At 37.8% G+C, this 23,516-nt stretch overlaps 1 protein-coding gene across 2 annotated transcripts in view; it reads right to left on the bottom strand.

The window, feature by feature from the left end:
• Positions 1–23,516, bottom strand: part of diaph1 (diaphanous related formin 1) — a 143,204-nt gene that overhangs the window by 26,443 nt on the left and 93,245 nt on the right. For both annotated transcript variants that reach the window (XM_028459881.1, XM_028459882.1), the window contains exons 19-22: positions 1,795–1,893; positions 1,612–1,706; positions 1,278–1,379; positions 714–953 (exon numbers count right to left, since the gene is read on the bottom strand). In XM_028459881.1, the coding sequence (XP_028315682.1) occupies positions 714–953; positions 1,278–1,379; positions 1,612–1,706; positions 1,795–1,893 (536 nt within the window). The remainder of the gene's footprint in view (positions 1–713; positions 954–1,277; positions 1,380–1,611; positions 1,707–1,794; positions 1,894–23,516) is intronic.

Below are 23,516 nucleotides of genomic sequence, written 5' to 3'. Positions count from 1 at the left end.
CTGTAAAAATCTCAAAAAACAAGTGGCATGTTTACCACCCGTCAAAATTCTTTTTTTTTTTTAAAGTTTAACTTTTGCTTTTACAAGCGATTTTTGTATTGTTAAGTTCTTAAATTATTATTGTTTTTTAAAAGTAACCACATACATCTATAAAAGTGCTCAGTATGTTTTGTGAAAATTAAGGACAATCAACTTCCAAGCTGAAATGCATTCAGGATGAGCAGTAGTTGTAGTCTGTAGCACCAAACTGTTTACCTATTATTTATTAATGGACATTTTTTTCTATTCATTTCTGTTTTTTTATGTTCATATATTCTCTATATTCTGCATTTATATATTATTTCAACCCTGTTTGCTGCTTTTCTTTTCTTTCTGTAATGCTACTGGAATTGGGGATTAATTAATGGGATTAATAAAGTCTATCTAATATAATCTACCTAGTGACTGGACATTTATGTGCTATTCATATGTTAGCGCAATTAAATGGCTTTTTCGTTAAAAAACATGATTTAAAAAAAAAAAAAAATCGATTTGGAAATTTTTGGGATAAATACAATAATCGCGATAATGCAGCATTGATTTCTTTCTTACACTCTTAACCCTGATGAAATACTGTTCAAATTAAGGTTTTATTCTGATGTGGTCCAACCTTGAACACAACTGGATATCACAAAATACACTTCATTTATTTATGGCTGGTGTCCATATTTCACCTTGCAAAGGTACGATATGGAGAAGCCAAAAGCCTTTCCATTGCGAGATCCAGCATTCATGTAGTTCCCCACTAGGAGGATGATCTGCAGCAGCTTGGAGAAGGTCTCACTTTTCCGGACCTCCTCGCAGGCAGCAGTCACTGACACCACATCAGGCTTGATGTTGTTCAGTTGCTCCTCAAACTGCAGCTTGAACAGGATGGCCTCAAGACGAGGCATCAGCCGCTTCACACCAGACATCTGGAGGAACAAGAGCAAAGGGGGGGTGCCGGCTGGTAGACGTGTGCATGCGTGTACAGTTGTAGTTCACAAAGATAGATTTGATCCATTATTCACAGCTTTCATAGTTAAACAAAGCTAAGAGTGTTTAAAAACAGGTTAATAATCTTTCTAAAACATTGACTGAAAAAAGGAACTTAAATGCAAGTCAAATCAATTTGCCTGCATTATCCGTGGCCAGTCATCCCAGAGTCATTCCACAATGGACATTTTACACATTAAGCAAAACAAAAAGATCCATTTGGCAATGTTGCCTATTGCGTTTGTGCATTTCAGTTTTCTTACCACAACGCCGAATTGCTCAGACTCAGCCATGTCATCATACTCGTCCTTCATGTCTCCCAACCTACTCAGCTGCTCTGATGTTGGCATTTGTTTGATCAGATTCTATAAACAATGAATCAAAGAGAGGCAGCTTGAGTTCAAGCTTGATCCAAGAGGAGAAAAGGAATTGAAACAACAAACAGCATCAAACCGTAAACCTTTTGACAGTTGCAGGTTAAAACTATTAAAAAAAAAAAATAAAATAAAAAAAAACCCCGCTGGCTTTTCTTATCCCACAATCGGCACAAGAGACGGATGAATGAATGCATGAGGTGCACAGATATTAGCTACACACCTGAACCATGGACTCAGTGATGACCTTTTCATTAACTTGCAGAATGGCGTCTTTGATCTCCTCATAAGGGACTCTGAATGATCCCAGGAAAATGGCTGTGTGAGCAAATAACACATTGTTGTATTCATTGCTAGAAAGCAAAATGGTTTTCATGCGTCTTCAAAACATTGGCATTAAACATACAAAGGTTCTGGGAAGTCTTGGGATCAAGAGTCTTCAGCTCCTTCAGCTTCTTCTTCTGCATCTGCTTCTTTTCTTCTGCACCATCCTGCTCCTTCTTAGCTGGAAAGAAAGGAGAGAAGAAGGGCTTCAGGATAATTCACATGACCCTTTTTTTCACTTTAATATGAAACAACTTGGAGACGCTAATTACTAGAAAACAGCACATTTCTGGGCTCTGTAGAGAAAAAAGTAGATTAGAGATGGACAGAGGCACAATATGATGACCATAAAAGCTGACAGACTTGGCATCACATTCACTTTGATTCTCATTTAATAGATGTGTTGGGATTTTTTTCATCAGAGGCCTGAGGAAAAAGCCAACTAATGTGAAATGACTGATACTAGGCATGAATGCCTGGTGAGAGGAAGTCTTTGAAATGTGGTCAGACGTTCGTCAGCTGGAGGTCATTTAAAGGCTGCATTCACTTTACACACATCTGCATGAAATCCATTCATTCTGGCACAAACAAACAGGCTTGAAGAGGTCATCAGTGTGACAACAGGAACGACTCCATGCATTAGATATGAATAGGCCGTGAAAGATCATGCGTGAACATGACATCTGATGTGATAAGAGGAAGCAATTGAATTATCTGAGATCAATTATTGGAGGATGCAGGAAACATCCTCACTATTTTTATTCATTTGTTCTTCCGTCGTCTTTAACTACTACACGTTTGTCTGATTTTGACAAATAAGCTATTAAAATTTCAGAAAGTTCATGAGATTTATGCTTGTACTTTTAAACTTTGACTTATTAAATGTTTTCTTTCCCATTCATTTATATTGGAAATTTTAGCTTTTCCAACTTGTAAAAGGTTTAATGACTCAGAAAGATCAAGAGAAACTGGTCCATGCTTTTATCTCCAGCAGATTGGACAATTGTAATGGTCTTCTGATAGGAATCCCCCAAAAAAGCATCAAACAGCTACAACTGGTTCAGAATGCTGCAGCTAGGGTCTTAACCAGAACAAAGAGGTCAGAGCACAATACTCCAGTTTTAAAATCTTTACACTGGCTCCCAGTCAGCCTCAGAATAGACTTTAAACTTTTGCTGCTGATGTGTAAATCTGTGAATGGGTTTGGTATGAACCCAGCAGGTCTCTCAGATCTATGGACACAGGTCAGATAGTGGAGACCAGAGCTCACAGTAAACATGGTGATGCTGCGTTTAGTTGTTATGCTGCAAAGAAGTGGAACAAACTGCCAGCAGAGATGAAGTCAGCATCTAATGTGAACATTTTTAAATCAAAGTTAAAGGCACTTTTTTTCTCTACTGCATATGATTGAGAGAGAGACTTTTGGTCATGTTGTTGATGTAATGTGTTGAAGATTTAAATTGATTTTACTGATGATTTTAAATGTTCTTATTGATTTTAAGCTGAGAATGTTTTCTGTTGCACTTTTTGATCATGTAAAGCACATTGAGTTGCCTTGTGCATGAAATGTGCTATACAAATACATTTCCCCAGTCATTCTTCAACTGATTTTGACCATTCAACCTTTAACATGTTCAGCTAGTGCCTTCAACTATTTAAACTTTTTTCAACCTAATTGCTAGTGTTCAGCTATTGCTCGGTTAATGCTACTGCTAGGACAATGCGATTGCTAGGCCAATGTTGGCTAAATTCAATGCTATGCTAGTTAATCTTAGCCAATGCTAATGCTAGCTGATATTAATGCTAATGCAACTAATGCTAAGATAATGCAGTGCAACGCCGGCCAGCACCTGCAATCTCACTTGCATTTTCTTCAAGAAATATAAATATTGTAGTTATAAAAGTGGTTGTCTTTTTCTCTCCTCCAAGTGGCAAATGTGAGGACTGACTTTAAGTGAAGAGACTGTCTCAAAAATATGCAATCATTAAAAAATGTGACTGATGAATATTAAGGCATTCACAGCAGCTACCGTCCATGCTCAATCAGGACCTCACCAAAACAACTCTGCAGACTCTTATCCCCTTGTCAGCAGCTTCCAGCCTATTTCGCCCCATGTGCTCCCCAACCTCAACAACAAAAAGATCTGAACAATGTTTCTTCCTGAACCACTAAAAGTGGGGTCACCAACCTTTTCTGAAACTGTGAGCTGCTTCAAAGCTAGTGAATAATCCACAAAGCCACCAGTTTAAAAAACACTACATACTCACGTTTTCACTACAAGTTTTAATTTAATTTAAGCAATTGTTTTATTCATCATTCAATTCATGTTCATCTAAAAATCTTCATTTGTGAAGCCAAGCCACAACGACAATTTAACTATCAATGTAATATCTTACAAAAACCCCTTTGTGTTTTAAAACACATTATCACAACCCCTATCCCAAATCTGTGACACCTCACAAGCTTTCAATGAAAATAAACGTCTCACGTATAAAGTGCAGCATTATGCAACTCTATTAAGGCACTGACCACATCTGTTATTTGCATTTATCTGTGTGGGTTTAAAGCCTGGCAAGTAAATCCGATTTTAGATGGAGCTCAAGGGTGAAAAGAGTTCAAGAACATTCCTGAGGGCACCTCACATGGTCCATGCGGGCGCCCTGGTGCCCACATGGACCATGTTGGTGACCCCAGCACTAAAACATGAGTTGCAAAGAATATGTCGGGGCCAATTTACACAGCAGTGTGTCAACTAGCTGTACACCACAAGTGTGTTTCATGTTATTAGCCACTGTGTGTCTGACAGCCACAAATCCCAACACACGTTAAAGTCATCCTCATGTCACACAGCCAGCCAGCCAGCCGCTACCAAGGTTGGTAATGTCCATTAGTTTCCCTGTAGAACAAGTGTCAAACTCGAGGCTCGTGGGACGGTCAACTCATCAGATCATTCATTTTGGCCCATGGCATTAGTTTGCAAAAGATGTTGATGATGACGGGAAAAACATGGATGTAAGAGTAAAAATTCACACACTTCAGATACTAAAGTGTGTGAAATGGTTTGCAGATCAACTGTTTTTTTTATGTATAGTGCAGAGCAGTGTTTCTCAAATGAGGGTATGTGTAGGGGTGGCAAATAAAGTGTCAGTATTGGTCTCATCCCAGGCGTGAGATGACCGGAAATGATAAAAACTATAGAAATACATCTATTCAGAAGAAACTAAATCAGTGTTTCTCAACCTTGAGGTTGGGACCTGATGTAGGGTCACCTAGAGTTTAAATGGGGTCACCTGAAATTTCGAAAAAATTAAAATAGATTTTTGAACTTTTCAAATTGTAATTATTTTTTTATTAAACCATTTTTAAACAACTGTATTTCTATACTTTCACTTTGAAAGAAATAAATGTAGTTCAACTAAAATGCAGTAAAAAAAAATAAAAAAAATCTGAGCTCAAACTAAAACTAGGAATTTTTTTATTATTATTATTATTATTATTATTATTATTATTATTATTATTATTATTATTATTTTATTCCCCTTATTTACAAAATATATTCTTTAAAATATGTGTCATCACTCGCTCATTCCATATTTATGCTATATAGTTACTTTTAAATAGTTTTCTAAGCAAAATGTCAGACAAAGGGGGTTCATGGATTCAGAAATTAAAGAAAGAGGGTACTTGAGCTAAAAAAGTTTGAGAACTACTGGTGCAGAGCAGTGGTTCTCAAACTAGGGTCCTGGAGCCGTAACTTGGAGGTCCATGAAAATATTATTATTATTTACCATTATTCATGTCATATCATTACAAAAGTGCATAACCACATACTGTATGGGTATCAATGCACCAAACAAACATACTTCCCACGTACAGTATATGGATACTGGACATGACACTGATGTATCACTGAAGTGCAATCACCATCTCTATGACTATGAAATTGTGCAAAAATTTCCAATTTTATTTTTTTTTTAATGAATTTGCATATATTTTGTTTATTGCTAAAACATCAAACACATTTTATATAACATAAAAGGCTAGCACAGGTACTCTTTAAGTTAATTTCTAAAACAAATCTCTTACATTTTTAAGTAGAAACTTTCAAAAAAATACATCACTCCTATTGCATTTAAGGCTACAAATGGCAATAAATGGTTTTAATTGATGTGAGGATTGTGAGGGAGTCCTTGATAAAGGTTAAGGGGTCCCTGGATCCAAAAAGATTGAAAACCCCTCGGTATATATCTCGATATGATCACAAGATTGATAAAAATGGTCATTGAGTCTGTTTCTCTTTTGTTCCTATATGGACCCCAGCACCAGAATGTGTTTCAGACTCCTGCTATAAAAGTTGGAATACAGCAGACTAACAAGTGAGCCTGAACCTCAGCATAACTTTCTGGAGCCCTTTAAGAGGTAAATATCAAGACCTTAAAAGATATTATTTAACAGTTGCTAAGATAGAATCCATCATATAACCATTTATCCTAAATATGAGCTTCATAATACACAGTATCATGATCAATTGTACCTGTAGTTTGTAAAATGAATTGAGACGTTCCTCTTTCTGACACATAGTGTAACAAAGGCTCATTCACCACTGTGTTCTAAACTGTTCTTTGTCTCAGAGCGAATAGCCTATCAGTTGAACATATAACCAGGCTCCTAATGAGTTCCTCATTTCTCTATTTAACCATTCATCCAGAGCACACAGAGCAGGCAGTGCAGTCTCAATGAATCCCACTGCAGCACAGGGAATAAGGCTCAGCAAAGGCTCCATCACCATCATCATTTGTGTCTCAAGAATCAGCTCAGCACATCCGTATAAAGTGATGTGTGTATATCCCCAATGACAAAAACACCATTGTTTGTCCAACACTTCACTCAGTCCCTGCAGAGAGCAGGATACACACGCACACAGAAACTCAATCAGTACATCTGAGGGGAAGCCACAGAAATATCTTCACTCAAACTGTCACGGCTCAGTTCAGAGAAAAAGCAGATAACAGCTTCCCACAAATTAACAACACAGAGAGAGATAAGAGCCCAAAACAGCAGTTTAATTTTTCTTTTTCTTTTTTAAACCAACAGGAGGGAAATGATACGAGTGAGACAACTGCTAAACGTTTTAAAAGACAGAGGAATTACATGCCTTCTTGAATATCATTCACCTTTAATTCAACATGCCTCATCTGCATAAGAAAGAAAACACTTTAAAAGGCTGAAATGAAACAAAGCACCAACATAAACCAGTTTAAAAAGCTTTTTAAGACAAATATCATTAGTAAGTACAAGATTGGGCAGCAATAATCTATATTGGTATATAATATATTAATAATGAATAAACATAATAAAAGGTATATATTGTGATAGAGAATATTATTCATTTATATATTGCCACACTACATTTAATTGATGAAATTTGTGTCGTAGATATGAAATAGTATAATATTAATATTATGTACATGTCATGTACATTCATGTGTATATGTTTGATATATATGTAACTTGCACAGAATATATATTGACTGTGTACTGTAAAAAATGAGTGTGTGTGTGATATTATCTGGAGTACCTTGTTTTGTTCAGTTTAGTTTTTGTGATGGGGTAGATACAGTATAAGCTTTTGCTTCAACCTTTCACCCGAAGAATTAGACATTTGAGTGTTTGATCTGTTTTTGTTTTTCTGAAAACTCCCGAAATAAAATTAAAATTCAAAAATATTACTCAGGCAACTAACATCAATAATAGCATAACATAATCATTGTTAATAGATATTATTGATCCAAAATAACATTTATGAAGTTTAATTCCAGCTTCAGATAGATAGTGACCTAGTAGAGGTATCGTGTCACTGGGTCACTGTGTGTGTGGCAGACAGGCAGCCCCAGTGAGTGAGCATCAGTGTGTGTGTGTGTGTGTGTGTGTGTGTGTGTGTGTGTGTAAATCCACAGCGTTACAGTGCCAGCTGTGCTTCAGCCAATAGACATCACCGTAGCTGTGTTGACGTCATGGCTGATTCATAAAATGGGGTCTGGTGGGCAGATTGTAAAATGGCTGCTTTGTGGTTTTTACACATGTATCTGATTTTCATTTGTGGGCTCATGGCACCCCTAGTGGTGCCTATAAGAAACTGCACCCAGTTCCACTTAGTCATCTCCTGTCCTCCCCCACAATGACTGAGGCAGAACAACACTGTGACCACGCACACACACATGGTAGAATATGTATGAACACACACACACACACGCACACTCTTCCTGGAACACCTCCCCCCTTTGAGCCTCCAAACAGCTGCTTGGCATTGAGAGATGATTTGAGGGAAGAGAAAAGGAGAGAGAGAGAGTTAGAGGAAAACATTCGTGTGGTTCTGAATTCTGTTTATAATTAAGTGGATAGCAGGAAGTTCCGTATCAGTTTTTGTCAATATGTAACTATGTGATCTGTGTGTGTGTGTGTGTGTGTGTGTGTGTGTGTGTGTGTGTGATGTGCCGGTTTCTATCTGCACAAAGAGGCGTCTGTTTATCAGTCAGCAGACCTGAGTCTGTCCTTCACTCCTCCTCCTATCCCATTTCAAACCGTTCACTCTTTCCATAAAAGGAGAAAATTTGTGTCAGAGGTGATGTGATGTGTGGCCATGATGAGAAAGGCAAAAAAAAAAAAAAAAAAAGAGAGTCTGATAAAATACAAAATAAGTTGAAAACACAAAAAACCTGAGAGTATTAAACAGTGATGAGCCTAGACATAGAGTATTTTCAGTCCTCTTCTAGAAAGCACTTTCATACAGTTTTTACATGTGTTCCATTGTCATCCTTTCTCATCATCGCTCTCTGCTTGTGAAGATCAGCTTATTTTGAACCCACTAAAAGGAAAATAACAGCTCATGCAATAAGTTTGTCTGCTAAACGCAATCCAAGTACATATCCACAAAAAACTTGGAGCTAATCTGCTCCATTGTACATTTAATTCATCAACAGGGTAATGCATAGGCCCCCTGGTGGCTGGAGAGGAGAACGGCATTCTATTAAACTTTATATAACTTTGGATTTACTTTATTTCCATTCAGCATTCCAGAGATGGAGTTTATTGCAACATCATGCCAACACAAATGTAGACCAATAGGGTTTATCCAGCTTTACTCTGGGCATCTGAAGTCTTAAGACATAGAAAGTTTACTTTAAAAAGCTAAAAAAGTGAGTGAGAGAGAGAGGGAGGATGAAGTCTTTTGTGTAAAGTAAACAGAAGGCCAAACCAAGGCAGACAGAAGGACAGCTGTAGCTCTGCTCCCTTTAAACTTTAAATGCCCAACATTCTGTCATGCTTTATATAATTGTGTGCGTGCGTGTATGTGTGTGTTACGAAGCAAAAGAGTTTGACAGAAGAAGAATAAGGGGGTTTCCACAGTAACCTTGGGTCTGAAAGAGCCCCTTCATCCTGTTTTTCTCTGTGAAAGGAAATGAGCATAAAAGATTCCCGACAGTGTGTGTGTGTGTGTGTGTGTGTGCGTGTGTAACTGGTTGTGTGAAAAGGACCAGATGGCAGGGTGGGGCAGAGGGGAGGGGGAACAGGGGCAGGATGTGGGCGGGCCAGGAGCCAGTGGGAGGGGATATGGGAGGGGCTAAGAGTGTGCTCACTTGCGCACCCCTGGCGCATTAACAATGCAACTGCAGCTGAAATGACCAAAACACTGTTTTTTATTAAATATATTGCTAAAATGGTGTTATTAAAAAAACAAACAAACATATAATGTACTTATGGGTGTTTACATAACGCATAAATGATGGTTCATTTATTTAGTTATTTATTTTTCTTTTTAGAAACTGGTGACATAATATTTTTTCTAAAACCAAAAGTAAAAGCATTGAGATATCTGAGTATTTAAACCATTAAACGCTAGCCTAAACACGTACGTTTTAAAGGTTGTTTAAAAAAGGAAAAAAGTAACCAAAAAATCTTTGTTTGACTACATTTTTCTGATTATGTGAATGTTTTAATAAACGTAAATCAATTTTGGAGCTAAAAATAAATGAAATAAAATGCCATTCCTTCATTTGTCATTTGCACATTGTTGTGTTTAGTTATGTTTTTCTAATTCATGTCCGTCCCACAGTCGTACATTTGCGATATTATCCTATATTGTTATTCATTCTTGCTGTGTGTTTTTCTATTGTGTTGCTGCAATGTGTGAATTTCACCTTTGGAGATCAATAAAGGTCTATTACAGTGGTTCCCAAACTGAGGTATGTGTACCCCTAGGGGTACTTGAACACCTCTCAGGGGGTATGCGGAAACATGTCAGTTTATTTTTTAACATTATAAATTTTCTTTTTTTTTTACATGCGCACAAACTTTTTTTTTCTCATCCATCAATAATAATTTGTGGCACAACTCTTTAAAATACACCAAAAGGTGAAATTCAGACATAAATGAAGAAAAAGGCCTAAAGTTAATGTTGGACACAACGGGAAAATGGACTCATTCTCAAAATTCAAAGTCAGACTCAAACCTCATTTACAACAGCATTTCACACCTGACCACCCCTGCCCTGTTTCTGTGTTATAGCTTAATTTTTATTGTGGTTTATGTTATGCACTGTAAAGTGACCCTGGGTGACATGAAATGCACTGATTCTCAAATCAAATGTATTATTTTTTTTTGGGAAACAATGGTCTATTCTATTCTAATTTACAACCATGACATACTACAGCCAGTCAATAGATAAAACCAAATAAAGTGTTATATATTCCTCTAAAAAAATGTGTAATTTTACCCCAAAACACACGCTTTTAAAATAATTCCCGTTTTGTATTGATATTAGTAGCACAGGAGGCAGAAAGTGTGGCTCTTTCAGTGAGAATGGGTTTATCTGTGGAGTCACATTGCCCTCCACTGGTGACTCTGTGGTACTGCAACTATATGCTCAGCTATCCTCTTTACCTTGTAGCGCTGTTTATCAACTTTTCTTACACCCTAAAGCTGTGCACTTGTGTTTGAAAAACTTTCAAACCTGGGAGAACCAACTCTTGTATTTTTATGTGTACCTAATTGTGTAAAAGCATTAAAGAAAGGGTTTAAAGTGAAATGAGTTGGACAGTTGGTTGGTGTGTGTGTTGTTCTCCCAGGGCCAATGTGACCTCTCCCTGCTCCTCTGGCCATGAAGGTCTTTGGTGATGACGCACGCATGACACGTAACGGCATCGCTGATGAGACACGGACTGTGCTGCCTGCATTACTGATAAAGCGCGCGCGCACACACACGCACACACACACTACCTTGAACTCAAATTTGCACTTGCTGAAACCACACAAAAAGCCAATAAATCCCCACAGCAAATAACAGAGGACACAGACAGAGCCTTGCATAGCACTCACACCTACACACACACCAACACAGGCGGAGGTGAGCGAGGATGGTGTGCTTATTAAATCAGTCCTATATCAGCCAGTCTCCTTGGGACATCAGAAAAGATTTACTACAGCAATTACACTGGCTAATTACAAGAAAGAGAGATAGAGGGAGTGCAGGAGCGCAGGGGAGTGGAAAGGGGGAAAAGAAAATCAAATCAGGAGCAAGAACAAATAAAGGTGTGAAAAGTAAGACAGAGAGAGAGAGAGAGAGAGAGAAAAGAAAATAAAGGACAAAGATGATGAAGATGTAACCTTGAGGCTCCAACAACACCTGACCCTTGAGTGAAAAACACACACTGGAGTATTGTTTAGTCCTCTGCACTCTGAGTCACTCAGACTGTATGTAGTTGTTTGTCGTTCTGTGTGCAGTGTGTGTAGCGTTTGGCATTTGTTATTCACAAAGTGAATGTCCTTGATGCTGCTATGGCCTTCACAGCACAGTGCTCCCTCTATGGAGAACAGAGTGAATTACATCATTAGCCAGGGTATCAATCAAGTCGGATCCTTGTTGCTGCGGATGACATGCGGTGACTTGCCAGGAACTATTGGCATCAGTGTGTGTGGAGGACATGGATGACTTTGGTGATCTAACAAACAGCTGCCAGTGAGAATCTGACCATTACAGTGGCAATCACCAAAGAACGACTGATCATTGTGGGCATCATTCATAATGGTCAAAATAAGTCGATACGTCATCTTACCTTCTTTCCTACCATTAGGCTCAGGTTATGCAGCTGTATGTCACTTTTATTGGGCGTGATTGTACCAGAGGCCTTCCTAACAAAATGTCAAGTGTTCAACCTGAGAGTTTATTGTGATGTATGCACATCAGGGCAGAATGTTTTATTCACATGTGAAGCTGTAGAAAACTTTAAAATCAGGTATATATCTCAACGCTTCATTTATTCAGACAAGGTTTTTCAGGAAATGTTCATCTCCTCACATGTTTCGACTGTCAACTGCCAGTCTTCCTCAGATGTGATTGCTTTGATGTATCCCTATGAGTTATCTCATAAAGGCGGGCATGCACTGTGTGATTTTTTCAATCGTTGTATTTTCATTGATTAGGACGCTTAACAAGGTAACCAATAGATAGGAAAGAACGCAGACTACGTTCACAGAGCAAGCCTTAGTGTTTAGTTACAAATTTTTTTTTCTCAGATCCAAATTTTAGTTTGTCCATTTACGTTACCATTTAAAATGTGACCTGTGTCAGATTCCAATGTGAACAGTTTGCTGCTACAAACTGACCTGTATGCGCATTGTCCCGTTTGTATCAGTGTTTGTGCAGTGGAGCCAGAGAATGAATGAGCAGGTGCAGAGGAGGAAGAGGAAAAAGAAAGACAAATAATGTTTTGGTTTTTGTGGTGCCGATTTGCTTTTAAACACAGACAATTTATGATATGAACCGTCAAGCTTTATTCCGAACCCTACAAAGCAAAACCGAAACCACCAAGTCTGACAGACATCAGGTATTTATAACAGTGCCCGAACCGAAACCGACACTAAAAACATAATTTTTCATACAAATGACAAATTTACCCTTGTTTTGGTGGTAAGCATTGCTTTTATTAACAGACGACTGTTAATGTCAACAGAACAGATCAGCGCACAGGGTAACCAGCGCACGTCAAACACACAGGTGCACAGTGCGTGAAAGAGACAGAGGGTCTATTTACATAATCCACATATTAAATATAAGGATAATCAATGTTCTTGCAGTGGATGCTTAAAGCCAGTTTCTTCCTGCTACATGATGAGCAGAGGACAGTTCACAGCCTGCAGCGCTCACAGCTCCTCCAGCTGTTAATAATGACGTCAACGTATCAAACGCGCATTAAATCTGCCTTGACCGTTCACACTGCAGACGCATGGCAAAAGATCGGATACATATCGGATTTAGGACAACATATCCAGTGACCTGGGTCACGTTTGAAAAAATGGGAATTGGGTCGTTCAGACTGCTATAAAAAAAAAAAAAAAAAAAAAAAAAAAAAAAAAAAAAAAACATCAGATACAGGTCGCATAGGGGCAAAAATTGAATTTGAGCATTAAGTCCTGCAGTGTGAACATAGACTTAGATGATAGATATTTGTTTTTAGTATATTTTACAGAAAGCTAACACAAGAGGAAAGCTAACTTTTATTAGGTTATTTATTTTTATTGTGATTCATTGCAATTGAACTTTAATAATTAAGAACAAAATTGTATCTGACTTTGAGGATAAAAAATAATTGTAATTTAACTGTAATTGGGAAAAATGCTGGTCACTGTAATCGTAATTGAATTGTAATTGAACATGGAAAATTGAAAACGTAATTACAACTGATAAATGTAATTGACCCCAATCCTGCTGGCAGTTGACAGTCGAAACATGGCAGGAGATAAAACATTCCTGAAAAACCTTGTCTGAATAAACCAAACCTTAACATATATTTCAAAAAAAGACAACATTAACTTGCTGGAATTATTAGGTACACTGGATATCTCATTAAAAAAAATTGGATAAACTTTGAAACATATGGACCCATGAGATCCATTTTGCTGCGAGCAAGCAGGATTTGGTGCTGCACTTGTGTTAACTCTCAGATATTCATTATTACCTTATGGAAAAATATCAGACACGGAGCGAACAAGGGCAAGAAGGAGCTGGATAGGAGGGAGAAGGAAGAACGTGATAGAGAGGCACTTTGTGAAGACAAGCAGTTCTGACTTATGCAAAGCGAAGTAGCTGAAAGGAGAGAGAGAGAAAAAAAATCGAGGTCTACACGGTGTCATGTCACAGAGGACAGTTAAAAGCGTGTCACGGAGCCACACGCTCATCCTGTTAATCCCTCAGTTTCTGCCCTCTCGTCTCCAATCATGCATCCCTTCACTCGTCTTTATCACTGATTCAGTGATGAGGACAAGGGAAAGCACTCAATCATTTGCCAACCCATCCCCCCCTTGGTCTCCTCAAGCAAGGCTTAAGGGTCTGATTAGCAATTGTGACTTGACCGCATGGTGGAAAGATTGGCACACATGGGCAAAGACACATTGGAGCATGTACAACCACAATACGCAAAAATGTGGCAAAAATGAGAAAACATGGGCCAGCTTTGCTACGTCTAATCATCCCTAGAGCGAGGCGTGATGAGGGGGCAGGAAAGGACAAAAGAAATTTGCCTTTTTTTTTTTTAATGTCAGCCATCGCTCGCAGGACACATATATTATACACACTACTGCGTCTCTCTGGAGGCAACACAGATTGGGCAGTTTTCTGTTGCCTGTGACTGGAAAACATGACCATGTTGAGGAGGATGCTGAAGGAGAGACCAAACATATGAGTCATAAAGTAGAGCTGTTGCAAGGAGAGATAAATGAGAAAACAGTTTGCACAACTTTGCCTTATTTATCAGTGGCTTTACAGTGTCAAAGATCAGGGTAATGATAATGGAAGAGAAAGAACAAAACTATTCTTAATATATATATATATATATATATGTTTAACTATCTATTCCTTGCCGCCATGATGAATTCATGTTGGGTGTGGGATACATATGTATGTGTATATACGTATATATGCATATGTGTGTATCCATAAAATGAAGAGTCCGTCCTTAAGACTGCTCTACTGTAAAGTGCCTTGAGATACCATTGGTTATGATTTGGCGCTATACAAATAAAGATTGATTGATTGATTGATTGATAAAAATAAAGGCTGAGAAAAATCCCTAATCTTTAGGATCTATAAATTATAGACTCTTATCTAAAGACACCATTTTAAATTAATGCAACTAATGCATTTTGAGTCCAAATCCAGAATTGTGTTTTTTTTCACCAAATTTAAAACAAGAAATCAGTCCCAAAGATAAACACATGCTTGATTTAGCACTCCTTCAATTCCCTGCCCTAATGATCTTTCTGAGCAGTGGCTTTTATGCAAAAAAAAATTTCTTGCATCCTGCTCACCACAGTAAAATAATGTTATACTGTTTTCTAGGACTGATCTTATTAATAAATACATGCTTTGAGTTTTAAATGACCAGCCAAACATCTCCTGAGGCTGCTACGGATTTGTGCTGGCTCTTTGCTTCAGGTTGTTGTTGCACTGAAAGGTGAACTGCCGCCGCAGGCTCAGGTCATGCACTTTAAAAAAAGGTTTTCCCTCAGGACTTTATTAGGCTGCATCTCTGCCTAATCCGACTGTGCGCTGGTGTTAACCAGGTTACTAGTGCTAGCCAGCCTTCATCAGACACCATGCTCAGGGAATCCTGTACCCGATTGATAAACCTTAGACAATACACATCCCTCTCCACAATAGGGAGCTTTATCGTGCTATTAAAAGCCTAATTATCAAGTGCTACTGACATTGTCATCCTTGCAGCAGATTTTCTTTTCTCTCGCAGTGAACTTGAGAAGTTCTGTATGAGCGACTGCTTTAAAGATGTTACACATCCTCACTTACACACATATTGTAACACATATAATTTAGTTGAGTAGAAGATTACCTTTTTTCATTCTCACGAACAAGCTGAGCTTTATAGAGAGTTGGTTCTTGCATTGACTTACTGTAATACACAAGTTTATTGAGGCTTACAGAGACTTTCTTAACTAAATAGCCTAATATGTTTGCCCATGTTCTTAATGAACTATCATTATCCAGTTTCCACTTTGGAGTAGATTTAAATATTTTTTTACAAGAGTGTCTATAAACTATACTTAAGAAAAACACACGTATGTATGTAAACAAATGACTGTCTGCACATATTTCTGAAAATAGAAAGGAAATTCTTTAAGTTGAAAACTTTTGTTTTGTTTTGTTTATGTAAAAAAAACTGATGCTATGTTAAACTCCATTAAACTTTTGGGGTATCCAGATTAATATCACTAACCTGGCAGCTTTGATTCTTGTATATATCTGTATTATACTTGTATTTAATCCTTATTTAATTAAGTCTTTTACTTAATTATGTAAATTTTCTTTTTTTATTCTTTTATTTTGTAATATTTATCGTGCCTCTGCAGCACAAATAATTTCCCCCTGGGATAAATAAAGTATTTCTGATACTCAATGTAATAATTCTGGATCAGTTTTAAAAATAGAAAAATCTCTTTCGCTCATCACTGGCAAAATTTAAAAAAAAATCTCTATGAGATTTTACTGGGATAATTAATGGGGATAGAAATGTCTTCTAAGCCTTTAAAGCGTGATTGTTCATGGTACCATGATCAGGATCATTGATCCAGATAACTGCCAATACCTGGCAAAGAACATATTTGGTGGTTTGTGGAAGTTAGCACTCCGAGTGCTCTTATTTACAGCTTATAATTATTAAAAACCAGAAGATTCTGACAGTCTGCGGTGAACTTAATTGAAGACTTCTTTGCATTTGTGTGATGCATTTTTCTTTCTTGCAATACTTTGGGAAAACTACTGCAGGTATTTGAAGTACATCAAACACACCAGATCACAGGTAAACTAAGTAGCTGGAGGGGGACGACAGTGAAGATCTAGCAAACACTGCCCTTGTGTGGGACAATGAGAAAAGCCTGTTTCATCAAAGCTGTACGTCAGATGCTGCAAGGTTTGTAGTTTTGAAATCAATTTCAACCACACCACAAAAAATGGGAACATTCTCCAACTCCTCAAATAAACCAAATAGTGCAACAGACATGCAAATCCTCTCCTAGAGCATCTGTCTGCTGGCCTCTCTCTAGAATTGGCTCAAGTTTGGGATTGAAGAGAAGATGGACGCACACACAAACACACACGCATGCACACAAAATCGCAAACAAATACAATAATTTCACAAAAGCACATAACTAATCCCTGTGTGCTTCGTGAGCCATCGGAGGACATGTTGCCAATCAGATAGCTAAGTGAGGCTGAAATAATAAAACTAAAAAAAAGAAAGAAAAAAGCAAGCATACAGCTCAGTGACTGGCACACGTTTGTGCATTAAAATGCATTATTTGTAGCGATGGGAATTGATAATGTAATAATTCCGATTCTTTTTTCGATAATGCTTATGGATTCGATTCCTTATCGATTCTCATTGGGTGAGGGAATTAAATAATACAAATTGATTTGTTTGCTTTAAATCTTTATTACCTAATCTTTGTCTCTTTAATTTCCTGCAGGGAAATCAGCTCTCTTGTAATCCACCAGGTAAGGCAGGTGTAGATTATTTTCACTGGATAATAATATATACAATATATGACACTTTAAATACTCTCAAATGTTTGTAGCCACAGTGCTCCTTTTGAACTTGAACAACTTGATCCAAAATTAATTCAGACAAAAAACAAATAATTATTTTGTCAAAAAGAACTTATTAAACAAAAGTACAGGAGCACTTATCAACTGTGGTAGATTAACAATATTTGTGCAGAAAAATTAGCATGTTTGCCTTGTCAGGAAGGATACAAGATCGTTCTGGACTTAGTGTGTCTCCAGCTTTGGAAAACACTCTTTCAGATAGTGTTGAAGATTCTTGGACACTAGATATTTTTCAGCTAAAGCTGATACTATTGGCAATGTGTCCCTCTTCATCCACCACCAGAGGGTGGCGCTGTCTTTGGTTGGGATGAGAAGAAGGCTGTTGGACTTCTTGAGCCACTCTTTGGACTATGTAGGGCCCTATGAAATAAATGTTAACGGAATCGCGGACAGAATCACGGAATCGACCAATGAAAACAAAATTCACTGTTGAACGCGGAAATGGACAGAATAGGCATAAAACACCGTCACCGGAACATTTTTTTTTAGGGGAAATGTTTCCGGGGGGACTGCTCATAAGGTTCTCCACCTGGCACAAAACCTAAACTACCCGTAACACCGTCTATACTGCCAAAAAACTACGCAAATCATCACTGACTCTTAAATACGGAGCTACCAGTCTATGGTTTAAACAACATGTTGCTTGTGTGTGACGTCATCATGTATTTGCAACGTAAAAGGAACCGATAACAGGCAAGCAAACAAACAATTCCTATGAATTGGATTACTGAGAACCGGTTCTCAGGAAGAACCGGTTTTTGATCCCCATCCCTAATTATTTGTTTGACTGGGTATACAAACTTTTAAATCCTACAAAATGATTGTAGTGTAAAGACTATTTTCTGCAACAGAGAATAACTTGTCAACAATTTCAACCGTCTACATTGCAAAATAAGGTACTACACTGTTTGAAAGGTCTATCTAATAAAGGACAGGGGTAAATTGATTGAAAAAGATTCAATATTTACACTTGAGAACACATTCATATAGTGGTGGCACTACAATTAAATTATGATTATTTTGTATCCCCTGAAAGTCAATTACAATTACATTCTCAATTACTAAAGTTAATTTACAATTAAAAAAATACACTAAAATATATAATCAATCATTTATTTTGTTTTTCTTCCCAAGTTGTGCATTAAACTAAATTATAATTGACAGATTTTTTGAAATACAATTATGCCTTAATTGTAATTAATTATCAATTACACTATTGTAATTATATTTGACCCCAACCCTGGTTTGTGGCAAGGGAACCCTTTGACTTGATTTGACATAATAGATACATACACTGCTGTAACATTCTTACAGGTAAACTTTTTTCCAATATGGAATTATGTTTGGAAAAACAAGTGAAGTGTAGTGCACCTTTTTGTTACTTTTTTTTTTGTCAAAATTTATCACAATCAAGTAACAATCTAACTTTTTTCCAAGTCCGTTTTAAAAAAATGAAAACGTAAGAATATACTTTTTAAAAGAAGAGAACTACTTTGACAATGGGACACAAGTGGAGAATTTCAGTGTTTGGCAAAAAGTCAATGCAATCCTATCCAAATATGTGCAACACAAGACATCAAGCATCATCTTTTTTCTCCAACCTGTTGCTTAAACAAGTTGTGTGTTTGTGTGTGTGTCAAGCAAGCTATCGCTCCTCTCCTCGTCTTGTCTCTTCTCATGGCTCAGTGAGTGTGTCAGTCTGCATTGGCCCTCTTTGAGAAGCTACTGAGAGATGGCAGCGCCATTAAAATTTAACCCGCTATCTCTCCTCGCGACACACTTTGACAAGAGAAAAAGGAAGGCTGGCAGAGATGTTCAGGCAGGCATGTAGGATATATGTATCTAACCACAGACACAGACACACACACGGAACCAGTCATATGTGATAGTGAGAGATGGGAAGCGATGGAGCGGGCAATCCAATATGGATAGAAAGTAAAGAATAGGATGGAACAGATTACAGCTCAAAAATCACACATGCACACAATGCATTGACAAATATGTAAATGAGTGCCATAAATGAGAGCTTGAGTATATATACATGATTCTTATGCCCCGTCAGTCTCCGTACATCCATCAAAACACTAAGTTCTTTTTTTTTATTACTTTCACCCTCATCAACTCAGGCTTCTAATTCATTTTACAGTAATCCATCTTATGTCTTCCAGCCATTTCTTTGTAAATCTAATCATCTATTCATGTTTGACACCAAGTTTTTTAACTTCTCCTACGCTTGTTCTTTTGTTTTTCAATTCCTTTTCTTTTGTCCTTTTCTGCTTCAGTGGAGGGTGGAATAACAAGTGGATAGTATTGTAATTAAAGAGCAAGGTAGACCAAGGCCAGGTTAACAGGGTCACATACAGATGTTTGCATTGCTAAGCAAAGTTTCACACTTTATTACCTGTAGAGCTACAAATATTCCTCAAGGTCCTCGAATGCTTTGATAACAAAAAATAATCAATGCTTTTCTCTGCATTGAAGCCTTATTTTTTCATTTTCATTTTTTTTTTTTTTACTATGCCTGCATTTGACATCTTAGGTATGCAGGTTTTTTTCCTTTTCTACTTTGCATAATGCATAAGTAATAAATGAATGTCATTTTATATTCTTAAAAAGGACAGTTTGTTATTAATAGGTAAACAGTCTTGCTGTCTGTTGTATATTTAAAATTTAGCTTTAAGTAAGCAAAAGTATATTTCCTTTGAATAATATTTGATTAATTAATAGAAAACTTGATTACAGAAATAGCTACAGTCCTAATCAGCTCTCATGTCAGGTGTGAACCTTTTTATACTGACATTTTGTGAATTCGTATACAATAATCCTAGCAATGCATGACATACAACCGTAGATATATCATTAGCACCTACTAGGGATTTAGACTTTGGACAGAGCTTAAATGGAGCAAGATCCGGCACCTCCCACATTTTGACCGCCACTTATTTGACTGGATCCAGCACTTCATTTAAAAAATAAAAATAAAAAATACATTTGCTTTTAGGTGTTTTGATTAAAGTAGTGATTGATTGAAATATATTTAAACAGCTGTTTTTTTTTTTTTTTTGGCTGTTTTGACAAATGTCAACAAATTCTGAAAGTTTAGTGTCATTCGTGGCTAAAGTAATGATATTTTGCGCTGTCCTTGGTGCTGAAACATGGCAGATGTAACAGATGTCACTCAAAGAAAGAAACAGATGTGCTACGTAACGGCCGATTGTTCGTGCTTCTTCAACACTGATTCATCATTCTTTTATTTAACATTTAGGATAATTGGTTGTTTGTGTTCACATGATATTATTGGCTTATTTAGTAAGCAAAAGGCAATTTAAAAACATTTTATTCCGTGACATGTTTGTCTCTCTTTTACTGCCAGAACAACACCCGGCGTTTGTTCCGGGACCTGTTTACAGATTAAGCACTTGTCTTGGAACACATTCAGATAGTTTATTTTGACAAGCGGTTGTTGGTATATGCCCATAAGGAGAATGTACTGCAAATAGTAATAGACAACCAACAAATATTTAAGTTTTCAACTAGAGGTTTCCCATCAACAAGAAGTTAGCTGATGGGGATGGATTTCCATTTTTTGGTCCTGACCAATTAATAAGTGAGAATTGTATACAACCTTTTAGCCTTTTTTACTTCCTGGCAAATATTTAATTCAAGCAGCAAAGCAATAAAATAACAAATCTTGCAAAATGAAAATTGGAGTGCACCCAGTCAAATAAGTCTAACCTGGTGTTAAAGCAGCTTTAATTATCCAAAACATTCAATGCTAAAAAATAAAGAAATTCCTCTTTAATCTTCATTGTCACATTATGGGAGATGAGGAATATCGGGTTTTTTAGGAAATGCAAATGTTAAGGAGATTACTTTTAATATTGTTTTTTATTGAAATAATGAATGTATTTTGTTTACTGGAAATACACACACACACACACACACACACACACACACACACACACACACACACACACACACACACACACACACACACACACACACACACACACACACACACACACACACACACACACACACACACACACACACACGCACACACACGCGCACACACGCACGCACACGCGCACACACACACGGAGCAACACAGAGACATACACACAGAGACAGACAGGGAACGGGGACACAGAGACACGGACACAGAGCGTTAGACAGACACACCGTCATGATAACACTCCTACACATCTATGCACACTTGCACCTGAGGTCAGACGCTTGAGAAAGCCATCCCAGACACAATAACTTAACCATTTCAGCAGAGGAGAAAGAGAGAGAAAGCCTCAGAACAACCTGGAGGGAGGCAGTCACACACACTTTCCCCCATTGTTCTTCTCCTTTGTATCATAACATTTACCGCTATTTCTTCAGCTTTATTTTTTCTCACTCCGCACGTACAGCGGTTGATGGTGGCTGCACGGAAGCGACCGGAACCACCGTATGTGGTGCCATATGTCATTGATAGACACCTCATACAACTCTGAAGTGCAACATGGTGAGGACTATGTCTGACAAAACGGCAGGTTGGATTAACTCTTGGTTGCTTGAAAGGGACTTTTAAAGAAACTAACCCAACGGACCCTTTAGTCTAGTATTATACATTATATATTGATAGAGCTTGCAATTAAAATTCACAGTACACTTTTAAGCAGTTTGAGTTTCAACAAAACTTCATAAGGTATTATTTGCTTTATAACCTGATCCTCAAAAATTTCGAGACAAAAATGGGGCTTCGAAAGACGAAAGAACAAGAGACGCTTTGAGGTCCGTTCACACATACGTGCACACACCTTTATCACACAATACCTAATCAGAGGAGGAGGACCTGGAAGGAAATCACCACATCAAAGACTCAATCAGCAAGCGCAATCAGACACAGGACATACAATCACACAGACGCACACCAACATCACCTCTCACAAAGAGTTACAATTACACACAGGGATCGCACACTTATCTGAATCCTTGTGCTGATAGACAAGCAGAGGGCCATTATTAAGTTTACCTCATCCTGATTGTAACCACAAGCACACGCACGCACGCACGCACGCGCACACGCACACAGAGAGAGAGAAGGTGGGATGGAGACAGCTATTTTCAGAGTGTAAGCGTCCGTTCTCTGAGAAGGTGACTTTGGGCTGGCTGGAGTGGTAATTAAAAACACATACCAATGCCTTTTTCTTCCTCCACCACAATTTAACTTCAAACTCACTTTTGCTTGTGCACCCCCACCAACACCGCTCTTCCCATCACAATGCTCCCTCCCACCTCTTTCTGCCTCTGAACTTGATTACATTTCCAAAATGACTGAGGGGTGAGGAAAGAGAAACTGGAAGAAAGAAAAAGTGAAAGACAGATGATTGACTTGAAAGACAAAGGCAGGGGAGGAGAGGGCTTTTTCACTGCATGAAAGGGAAGAAATACATAGACATATGATGTACATACATTAGCACTTGCCTAAAAAAAAAAACACAATTGTGTGCCTCAATTTTAGCATGTGTGTGTCACTTATTCAATAGAGCAGCCAAGAGAAAAACATTCCGTTAAATGTCACTCAGATTGCCACCTTGATCTTTCACACAGACAGATTTACTATAAACAGGCATGCGCACACGGGCAAAAAAAAAAAAATGAAATAATAAAAATCACACGCACACAGCCATCTCATTTCCTCAGACGAGTGACATTTTCCCTCTCTCTTTTTTCTTTCTGTCCTCCTGCGCTCAGTCACTGTGGTGATAAAATTAGCATTCCTTTCCTTCCTTGGCTTCTCTCTCCCGAGACACCTGAACAAGAGGTGAGGACCACAGGGACGGATGAAAGAAAAAACAAAGAGAAACATGGCAAGAGATGGAAAGAAGACATTAAGAGGAAGGACGGGCTTGAGGGAGATGTGAAGACAAGGGCAGAAAGCAGAGTGACAGGCACAGGGAGATGAGGCATGATGAGACAAAGACAGCGAAAGCCAATGAAAGCACCTCTGACTGGAAAGAAAAAAGGGAAAAAACACAGGGAGTGGACAGGATGAAGACTTGTGAAGAGAGTAAATGAGCAGGAGCAAGTAAACCCTCAAGGGATTCATATCACCATGACAACCTTCTCCATTCTCCTC

This window comes from Gouania willdenowi, chromosome 10 (assembly GCF_900634775.1).
Source record: "Gouania willdenowi chromosome 10, fGouWil2.1, whole genome shotgun sequence".
NCBI lineage: Eukaryota > Metazoa > Chordata > Actinopteri > Blenniiformes > Gobiesocidae > Gouania > Gouania willdenowi.
The sequence above is the reverse complement of the archived record's forward strand: the minus strand, read 5'-3'. Positions and strand labels throughout refer to the sequence as shown.